This window comes from Dendronephthya gigantea, unplaced genomic scaffold (assembly GCF_004324835.1).
Source record: "Dendronephthya gigantea isolate DGI-Jeju-01 unplaced genomic scaffold, DenGig_1.0 000006F, whole genome shotgun sequence".
Classification (NCBI taxonomy): Eukaryota; Metazoa; Cnidaria; class Anthozoa; order Malacalcyonacea; family Nephtheidae; genus Dendronephthya; species Dendronephthya gigantea.
The window spans coordinates 1,250,992-1,261,495 of NW_021163016.1; the positions used below are offsets into that span (position 1 = coordinate 1,250,992).

Sequence of the window (10,504 nt, forward strand, 5' to 3'; positions counted from 1 at the left end):
AAACTGATAATTTGTACATAAACTTAAACGACGCTAATCATGTCAGATGAACATTTTCCACGAGAAGCTTCAGAGGCATAACGGCAAATGCAGAATGATGTGGCATAGAAATTGGCATACAGCAATTACGCCGAAGTGGATTTAGCGTTAGTCGAAATAAATTACAACTGTTTGCTGCGCAGACGTGCGTGAATTATCGAAAACCTTTAATAATAATAATGTCATTGGTAGTTACGAGTTTGATAATATTCGGCAATTGCATATGTTTTTATTATAGTTTGACATTATATATTACTACATTATATTGACAAATCCCCGAAAAATTTCTCGCACAATTTTGGGGCCGCCTGTAGTTTGACCGCCCTATCTAACATTGTAGTACTCAGAAATGTAGTTTTACCTGATCCTACTTTAAGCAACACTGCATGTAATTAGTTTTTATTGAAATAATAGTAAGTTTCAATTATACGCCTTGTAATATGAAGTATCATCTCAGTTTGTTGTTACCCGACGCCACAAACCCTGGGAACTTATTAAGACCCTTCTGAAATAGCAAACAAGATTTCAAGCCATATTAGCTTCAAAAAAATGCATCTTAATGGTTTTTTACCGTAGTGTGGTTTTTTAACATACGTATATGTTAAAAAAAAAACAAAAAACAGAATAATTTATTTATTTAGTAAGGCCAAAAAAGTTAGGTTCGAATGTAAGAACGTTTATGCTTAGAACTTCAAGGCTGTAGAAGATGTTGTTATGATGTTATGTAATCATGCTTATAACTTCAAGGCAGTATGAGATTCATTCTTTAAAAAATAACTATTTTATTAAAGAACACTTGCTATGTTAGCATGGCTTAAGGTCTGTTAACCTCTGATGGATGTTTTATAGTCTGTTGACTTGTAATGTATGTGAGCATCAAATTCACTGAAGCCAATGCAGTACTGCTTTATCAATAGCCAACTATATTTCATACGTCAGAAGTGAGTTGGATCCAACAAAATTGGATCGTGCTTTAGAACTGGAAGCTGGAATTAATCCTTACAAATATTCAGATCCAAATGCCGCCCACACTTCATACGTCACCGGACAAATATAACCGGCGCTACAACTGTGCTACAAGCACAGATCAATGGCCTGCAGGACAGGCGGCGACACTGCAAGATGTAACCTATCACCAGGATCTCAAATAAACGAAGAATTTTCATTAAATCAATTGTGCAATAAGTTAAAAGGTGAGCAAAAAATATTCCTTTGTTTATCCACGTTTGTTCTCATATAGTCAAATCTCATAACATAGTCTATATCCATTTCAAGAAGTGTACTCAGTTAAATATTTGATTACATTGTTAAAAAATCAATGGCTTTAGAGTGGATCTCTTTTGAGAATTAAACGATTAACCGAAGCAATTATTTGGTGGAATTTGGACTTTTTGGTTTATGTATAATACGCTGTCGCGTCTGCATACCATTTAATTAAAATAAGAGCTAAATACTTGATTGACGGTGCTTGTATTACAAAGGCGGTGTTTCTACTCTTTAAGATAAATAATAGTGTACGATTTCACAGACAAATTCAGATTTGGAATATACCGCAGATATGTAAACACGTTTATGCTTCAGCCAAAAGGCTTCACAAAAGTGTCTCTCCGTTCAATCCTTTTGGGCAGCTGGAGAACATTTTAAGGGAGAAACCAGCTTACGCTCAGTTGAATACGGACTGCACTGACTACTAATAGTATTTGGCAATCTGCTGTATACATTATCCTTTATTAGCCGAAGTAATATGGAAGCGCTTTTAACGTGCAGCGTTTGTAAAAAGCTCTTGGATGAACCGAAGACTCTTTCTTGCTTCCATTCGTTCTGTAAAAAATGCCTCGCGGGATATATTGCAACTGAACGCGAGAAAGCTCAAAAGAAACCTGGAGCTCGGGATCGTCTCAACTGTCCTAGGTGTAGAACTAAATTTGAACCTGAGGAAAGCGATGGCAGGGAACGAACTGCGCCGGCAAATTGTTTCATTAATAACATGTTGGAAATACAGCAGCAAACACCGGGGTTTTCTTGTGAATCTTGCGAAGCTCAAAGGCCGGTCACATGCAGATGTATTGAATGCGAACGCTTTTTGTGCGAGGACTGCTTGAAAACACATAATAATTGGCAAGACTTCGAACAACATGTTGTGCTGACATTAGAAGAATTGACAAAACCTGAGAACCAAAACAAAGCAAAAAACAAGCCTGGTCTTTGCCAGAAGAAAGGACACGGAAATAAACCATACGAGTTTTATTGCGACACCTGTCAGGAACTTGCTTGCATTAACTGCGTTTTATTGGATCAATCAGGACCTGGTCATAATTGTCAATCGACCGATATACTTGCCGAGGAAAAGAAGAAATCTTTGAAAACAACTTTCGATATCTTACAGAAGACGTCAGGCGAAGTCAAAAGTTCCTTAGAGGAAATAGATCAGGCAACCAAGGATCTTGACCGCAACACGAAAAGTGCTAAAGATTTGGTAGAGGAACAAAAGAAGGCAATCTTGCAGGAGTTAACCACGAGAGTAGAAGAGAAAACAGATATTTTGCTTTGTAGAATTGACAAAAAATATCAGCATGTGAAACAAAAACTATTGGAACAAAGTGACGAGGTTAACGCCTATAACGAGAGGGTGAATGGTTCGCTGGATTTTGCGAAGAATGTTATCGAAAAAGCGAATAATGAAGAAATCGTTTTGCTTTGCGCTAAAATCCAGGCCTCCACCGACGATATCAAGAAGGAATGCCCAGAAATGATGGAACCAATTCATGATGGCGGCATTGAATATCAGCCAGAACCAATCGAAACTGTTCTTTGCGATGTGAAGCTAAATGTTCTAGGAAATATGGGTAGGTCCGTGTAATTTTTTTTAAAGTAATTTAAGGTAATAGTCAAAACATATTATTCCGACATGCCAGACATGCCTAGTTCAGTGCTATAAGGCATTTATATCGCTCAACATCTAGGTCGACGTTCGCTCAATACTAAAGACAAAATAGTACGTACTGTATTTTTACCAGTCTAACTTTGTAGCCAAAATGTGCGAGATAAAATCGATCAAAAACAGCAGAAGTCCTCAGCGCAATTCAGAAGAGATATGATGCACGCATGCATGACATTCAGTATATTTATTTAACTCAAACATTTTCTTTTTTTTCTTTTTCTTTCGCAGATTGTAGTCATTGGCGACTTGGTAAGTGGAGTAATTACTCATCATTCTTTTTCATTATTTCTATACCTTTGAGAATGACTTATTGCGTTTCAACACTGCACATTGTTATCGCCTTTTGATGTAATAAATTATGGTTACATAAATTACGCTATATTGGTGCAAAAGCGAAACTAATCGACTTTGTTCAAAAACATTAAGGGGACTGGATATACTGAATGGCAACAAACTCAGCTCTAATTGGGTTTAAAGTTGGCAGTCAAAATAACCGTCAGTCATCATCTCAATTCTTAAAGAGTTCCTTGGTTCTGTTTTATGAAACAGAACTCGCTCGTTATTCAACTTATTTACTCGATGAAGCGTCAGTGATATATTTAGACCCATCAGTTATGTACATCAAACCAATCCCCCAAGCAAAATTGCCTGACCGTACAGCCCTGACAACATTGAACAGCATACACAAACAAAGGTCACAATAACTGAATATCATTTTAGATGATCCTGTGCTGCAGTCCTTGTGTGATGGATCATACATCTTGGATAAAAACATTGAACATGCGAAGCAACTTGTAGAGTGGATGGAAGATAAGAGGTTTGGTTGGCACCTTCGTTATCGAGCTTCGCGTGATGGTTGGGAAGCAGAAAAGTTTCATAAAAAGTGTGACAATGTCGGACATACATTGACCTTGGTGAAATGTGGAACCAACATCTTTGGTGGCTTTACTGATCAAAGCTGGGAAGCACAAGGTACACTTTGCACGCTCAGAAAATGATTTTGAAGATAGCTATATAACAATAATAAGCAGCTGAAAGTTTCCTAAATGTACCCTTTGAAGAAATTTTAGAGGATACACATATTTCGATTTCTATTCTGAGCATTGATGTTTCTTCATTTCTTTAAGACATGTTTGACTACAAACGTTCAAACTCCTCATTCCTGTTTTCTCTTGAAAATAATGAAGACAATATGCGGGCTTTTAAGTGTCCGATCAAGAGAAATCAAAAAGAAAAAGCCATCTGTTGTAATCGCAACTGGGAAGTGGTCTTCGGTGGTGGTCACGATTTGTACATCAGTCCAAATGCCAGCATGAACAAACATTCATACAGCAACCTTGGGGTCACATACCAACTACCTTTCGGATATAAACCTGGAACTTCAAAGGCCAGATCTCTTCTGGCAGGCAGCGAAGAATTCTTACCATCAGAAATTGAAGTTTTCAGCAGACGAAGGTATTATGATTACTGCTCAACTCTTATCCCCAGGTTTTGTACGTACAAGTGTTTCATGGAGTTGGATAAGGTCTATATTGAACCATACAATTAAATGCTGACAAGAGTTGAAGACATTTGACCATTTCAAATAAAATGTTTACCAAAGAAGTTTTCTGTATTTGTTTACTTTAGGAGCTGTTGACATGCTCGCAGGCACCTGTACGGGCCTGTATCAGCCAATAATGAATTTAAACCTGTGTTTAAATGACACAATTATCCCCTTGGTTTTCTAAAAAACCTTTAACCAGGCGACGACCAACACACGCTTATGGGTTCATAGTTCATAAAATTGCATTGCGAAAATTTTGACGAAATAACTTTTGTTTTCAGGCTTTCAACCATGACTCGATGTCAGACAACAACTCCGTGAGATTCCTGCACCAGTCGATCCATTGTTAATTCATTTCCGGGCACTTGTGAGGAACATCTCAGAAGGACAGTGAAGATATTGGAAAGCATTCCAGACCACACGAAACGATTTGCCAGACCCGAGTCTTCTATATGCGGACTACAGTACAGACCTTTGCTTTTATATACAATAAAATTTACAACAAATTTAGTACAGACCTTTTAATCTTAATCCAATCCAGTGAATGACTAAGGCTATGTAATAATTCAAAATCATGTAAACCAAAGTTCCAGTATTTGAGGATAGCAAAAACATTAGTCTTAGAAGGAAGTCGACACTGACGACAGGTTTTAATTTTGCCAAAAAGTCTATTTGTAGATAGGAAAGCATTTATTTTAAATTAATATAACAATTAATAAGTTGATAATTTCAGGAATAATTATGAGGATGATAGAAAATTAATATAAACTATGTCACTTAAGCTCTATGAGAGAATAATATTTATAAACTGTCGTAACTTAAGCTCATTTGACATGTTTACAAGTGCTTTGCCTTTGGGGTTTTCGACATTCGTAATTTCGTATTAAATCATGATCAGGTATCATATGATTTAGTCAATTAAGTCATTGTCCATACTGTTGTGTCAAACGTGTCCCGGATATATTTGCAAGAGCTCACCATGTATACGTTTAGTACACATAATGTACAATTATATTCTTGCATTAGCTAGCAACTATTATTTGTAACTGCACATGATGTTTACCTACCTCTTCATGTCATTTTGAACAACGAAGTCGATGATTGCATGTCCATACTATGATTTAAATTGTACCTACAAATTGGTGCACTCATGCTTGATCTTTTCCGGCGGAATTTTATGTTAATTTTAATTACAGTTGTATTATTTCCAGCAAACTCTCGGCAGCCATCTTGGATGTTTTCGCGGGAAAATCACATCACTCAAAATTTGTTTTCAGGGCTTCAACGTGATTGGCTCGCAGTTTTTCGAGAACCAATTAAATTTGTTTGTTTCTAGTTCCGCATTGTTATTACAAAAAATTGCGCTAAAAAATTTGCACTGCTGTTTCGAAAAAATTTCGCAGAAACCACCCAATCAGAATCGAGAAACATTTCCTTGTATACATATTAGGAAACACTCAGGATGTATTTACAATAGTAATTGACTAATGCTTTCGGCGTTTCAAGGCCTTTCAATGCGTTTCAACATGAAATAGGAGGATAAGGTTTCATGTAAAAATTTTCTTCCGTGTGGGCTTAAAAAATTGCTCATCTATGCAACTTTAAATAGGAACCGTCTGTTTACGAAATGGGTATCCTAAATGAGTAGGTATTGCATGAATTCTTAAACAGTGATCCTTACTAGAGACTAGCGTGGAAAGCATTTGATTGTATTTGCTAATATGGCAAACTTTTATTTTGATTGCAGACTTCGTATCGTGTAACAGCCAACTATCAGTCCTAATCATCAATACCAATGGCTGCAGCACCAGATCCTGATGCTAACGAAAGAATAGAGGAAATCCCGATCATCTTGAAGTGCTGCACGTGCGGAGAAACTCTAGAAGAACCAAAGACACTTCCCTGTTTTCATTCGTTCTGCAAAAAATGTCTGGCGACATATTTTGAAGACGAACTCAAGGTCAAAGAGCGTGAATATAATAATGCATTTGAATGTCCAAAGTGCAAGACGCAATTAAATCTGAAACAAGGCGATGGCGTCGAAGGAATTCTGCCAAATGAGTTCATCAGCAACTTGCTGGATATTTTGCCTGTCATAAAACAACAAAAAGAAAAGCTACAGTGTGGATCTTGCAAAGCTCAAGTATCAGTTGAGTGCAGATGTTTTGAATGCGAGCGTTATCTGTGCGAGAACTGTTTGACAACACACAGCAAATGGCCAGACTTCAAACAGCATGTTGTAATGTCGTTGGAAGATTTGGCAAAACCTGAAAACCAAAGCAAAGCCAAGAAGAAACCACGTTGTGACAAGCAAGGTCACGGAAGTAAACACCTCGAATTTTATTGCAATACTTGTAAAGAACTGGCTTGTATGAGCTGCGTTGTATTAGATCATCCGAAACCCGATCATGATTATCAACCTATGGATACAGAGGCTGAGAAACAAAAGGAAGCCCTAAAGAAAACTTTTGACATCTTACAAAAGACGTCCACTGAAGTTGATACTGCTCTAAACAAAATAGGCTCTGCTATTGGTAAACTACAAGTTACCACCGAAGAGGCTAAAGTTTCGATCAAAAAACAAGAAAAGGAAATCTGCGAAGTGTTATCGAAGAAAGTAGAACACAAGGCAGCAATCTTGATCGGCCAAGTCAACAGAAAGCTAGACGCCCAGAACCGGGAGCTTGAGAAACAACAATGCGACATGAAAGCCTATCATGAGAAGGTGAATGGTTCACTGGATTTTGCAAAGAATATCATCGAAAGAGCGAGCAGTGAAGAAGTCATTTTACTAGGCAGAGAACTTCAGCTTAACGCCGAGGTTATAAAGAAAGAACGCCCAGATCGGATGGAACCAATTCATGATGGTACCATCGAATACCAGGCAAAACCCACCGGGACTATTGTTGATAATATAAACCTGAATGATCTAGGAAATGTGGGTAGGTTTAATACAAAATCTGTTTAATTTCATGAGAGCTTGACAGAAATGAATAAACAATTCATTCGTTATATTGAATAAAAGGCAGTCAGAAATTCCAGACATGCCAACGAGGTTGTGATGTAGGCTGCATTGTGTACTTATAAGAAATCCCAACATTTTATATATTTTTTTAGTTTCCACTTGTTTTCAGCAAAATGGTAAGTACAGAAATGAGTTTTAATAAAGCTTTTCCACATATAGTTTTGAGTCTTAGGAAACATATTTAGCATTAGATTGAATTTTAGCATGAACTGTCTACATAATTTATTAACTGTAACTTTTCGTTTATTATTAACCAAGCGTGAGGTCTGTACTGTAAAATATCAGACCGAGGCTTTTAGTATGTCTACATATTGAGCGAGTGTGGTTGATACAGCTCATTCATCAAAATTTATAGCGCTATCGGAGTCAAAACCTAAAGCTGAAGAAAGCATGACTGAAATCGTGTGTATAGGAAGGTTACTGGCGGCCCCATTCATAGCGAATCAGAATCTGACCGCAAATAAATGCCCGACTTGAAGTGTGGACGTTCACCTTTTTTTAAGTGCTTTTATTCTAATAATTCACAGTCTATTTTGATATATCTTATTATTAGCCTGATCGAATTTACAAGGTGTGCCTGAAGGACGCTCTTTGCTTGGAACGTATTAAAAAGTCCCTCTCTTGAAACGCATACTAACTTTAAATTACGATTTATTCACGCTTTAAAGTTCAAATGATGACCGTATAACCTTGTTTATTTCTCTAGACCGCCCGATTCCTAGCCGTAGAACGAAATTTTTCTATTGAAACTGTATTCATAGAAGATTTCAGGGAGAACAATTGGTTTTCATTAACGCCCATTCACACCATGCAATTTTCGCATATACGGTTTTTACCCTGGCGTATGTGAACGTGTGAACAAACGTACAAACGCGACATTTCAAATTCCGCCCTAGTGAACTTTAATAAAACCTGGAATGCTAACTTGGCCGTCATCTTTGAGCTGACATATGAAGGTAGTTTTTTTTGAGACAGATGTAGAGAGTCTGAGAGTAATTATCTAAGACTGTCTAGAACTATGTAAAATTCAACCATCCACGAGAAACAGAGAATTTTTTGGCTTAAACAAACTATTACGCTGAACTATAAGAGTTCCAGCCGGTTTTATTACAGTTCATTGTTCCGCCATGAATCAAATAAGAATCATTGAGGCATAAGCCCTCTTTTGCACTCGTCTGAATGATAATTGCGTTCAACTAATTATAAATAATTAAGTGATGTTGATGTGGACGATATTATAATTCGCATTTTAAAAGAGTGTATGCATGAATATACAAATCTGAAATTTTTGTAGTTTGTAAAGTCTGAGATGCATAGAGATCGATAAAATAAAGAAAGATATTTGAATCAAGAGTTTTGTGTGATTTATGCCTAGTTTATACGAGATAATATATACCTCATTAGTCGTTTTAAAATCTCATCTTATTATAGATAATGATTAGGACTTTAAGATACACCGAATCTACGAAGCGGACGTGAAGTAGCTATAATACTGTTTACATTTCCAAAGCTTCACAACAGGAATAAAAATTATGGACTCATTTTGGTAAACAAGGTCAGAGCTCTATGTAACACTAATTAAAACTGGGTTCTTAATACTACCAGCTGATTTCATATCACGTCCCCCTCTTACATTTGGTGTATATATCTTAAGGTCCCAAATATCTATTGTTTGATTCGACGCGACCAAAATCACAACATAGCTACAAACTACTTCTGCGCTGTAAAGCCAGGTTCTCATATTCCACCGACAATCTGCGACAGCATTGTCAGTGATCACTGACAAAAGAACCGATTTGTTTCTCAAAGTACATTTTCCTGTCAATTTGCACCAAAATATTTTTTAAAAGAAAGCTTTCCTTCTAGAACTTTCAGATCTACTTTTTCCTGAATAAAGGTAAGTCGGACCTAAGTAGTAACATTATGATAAGATGTGCGCAAACTGCAAAGTCATTTTTAACCAAGTCATTCCTTGGACCTCAGGACAAAAGTGAAAATAGATCTTAGTTTTATTTAGATAATATACATATGAGACGCCCGATAATAATATCAAATGCCTAATGTTTTTTATTACAGATTATTTAAAAACTCTTTCATGATGAAACAGGGTATATAAGTGTATCTATTAATCTTTCATGATGAATTGTATATACATATATAATAGAAACAGTAAGACCGTGCGAGGACTCGAATCTATTTAAACGGCGAATTTCAGTCGAGCGAATGCGATAAGACAATAGTGAATGAACTAATCCGCATTGACCTTGAAGACTTTATCTCCCTCAACGCCCAATACAATTATTTCCGTCTTATACTGATAATGCCGGGTTCTCAATGTCGTCGACAATGGCGTTTGTCAGTGATCACTAACAAGTTAAGTGCTTTGTTATTAACTAATTTCCTTTCTCACTAGCCTTTAGCAGTATGTCGCCGACCCGGCCCGACCACCAGCGATATAAGGCTGAGATGACATAAAAGTAAATTATGCTTTATTGCAAACAAAGAACAGAATATATAAGGAAATGAAGCCATCAAGTCGGTATCAAGCCACCTTAAGCAAATTGACCTCATGCGGTTCAGACTACTTTTCAGTCTTCGCGATGAAAAGGAATTTTCCGGAAAGATGCTATAATTAGAAAAAAATCCCCAGCTTGGCTGTGAATTTTGTAAAGTAAGGAAATAAAGCCATGCGAAGTCGGCAAATTTTGTATACGTGTGGAAGTGTGTGACTAGTTTAGCTACACATTAATTTCCGCGAACATAACACAACAAAATTAGCTATACACTCTTCCACGCGTAAGACAAAAGTATACAAAATTTGCAAAACTTTTGCAACGTTTCGCAACTAAACATTGCAATTATGCTTACTTTAGAACGCATTTTCGATAGCTGTTGTGTTTTATTTCCTTGTTGTGAGATCTATAATTAGTCTGTAGCGCGCATATAATGTTCA

General features: G+C 36.7%; 2 protein-coding genes across 3 annotated transcripts; both read left to right on the top strand.

Moving 5' to 3' along the window:
* The first annotated feature begins 1,632 nt into the window (after positions 1-1,632).
* Positions 1,633-5,324, top strand: LOC114516690 (E3 ubiquitin-protein ligase TRIM33-like). 2 transcript variants are annotated; one of them, XM_028536233.1, is made up of 5 exons: positions 1,633-2,885; positions 3,209-3,229; positions 3,701-3,952; positions 4,108-4,435; positions 4,808-5,324. In XM_028536233.1, the coding sequence occupies exons 1-5, from the start codon at positions 1,784-1,786 to the stop codon at positions 4,845-4,847; spliced, it is 1,743 nt and encodes a 580-aa protein (XP_028392034.1). In that variant the 5' UTR covers positions 1,633-1,783; the 3' UTR covers positions 4,848-5,324. The 2 variants fall into 2 exon arrangements, with proteins under 2 accessions (XP_028392034.1, XP_028392035.1); XM_028536234.1 differs by having other exon boundaries at positions 4,168-4,435.
* A 734-nt stretch (positions 5,325-6,058) lies between these two features.
* On the top strand, positions 6,059-8,867 carry LOC114516701 (E3 ubiquitin-protein ligase TRIM33-like). The gene is made up of 4 exons (XM_028536250.1): positions 6,059-6,170; positions 6,274-7,468; positions 7,644-7,667; positions 8,258-8,867. Exons 2-4 carry the CDS (start codon positions 6,322-6,324, stop codon positions 8,296-8,298), a joined length of 1,212 nt encoding a protein of 403 aa, XP_028392051.1. The 5' UTR covers positions 6,059-6,170; positions 6,274-6,321; the 3' UTR covers positions 8,299-8,867.
* The last annotated feature ends 1,637 nt before the right edge of the window (positions 8,868-10,504 follow it).

Bases quoted from the DNA above. Each gene is read 5' to 3' on its own strand.
- LOC114516690 (XM_028536233.1), top strand. From the start codon at position 1,784: ATGGAAGCGCTTTTAACGTGCAGCGTTTGTAAAAAGCTCTTGGATGAA. The intron at 3,230-3,700 runs GTAAGTGGAGTA...ATATCATTTTAG, and splicing joins TTGTAGTCATTGGCGACTTG to ATGATCCTGTGCTGCAGTCC. The intron at 3,953-4,107 runs GTACACTTTGCA...CATTTCTTTAAG, and splicing joins TCAAAGCTGGGAAGCACAAG to ACATGTTTGACTACAAACGT.
- LOC114516701 (XM_028536250.1), top strand. From the start codon at position 6,322: ATGGCTGCAGCACCAGATCCTGATGCTAACGAAAGAATAGAGGAAATC. The intron at 7,469-7,643 runs GTAGGTTTAATA...ATATTTTTTTAG, and splicing joins GAATGATCTAGGAAATGTGG to TTTCCACTTGTTTTCAGCAA. The intron at 7,668-8,257 runs GTAAGTACAGAA...TTATTTCTCTAG, and splicing joins CACTTGTTTTCAGCAAAATG to ACCGCCCGATTCCTAGCCGT.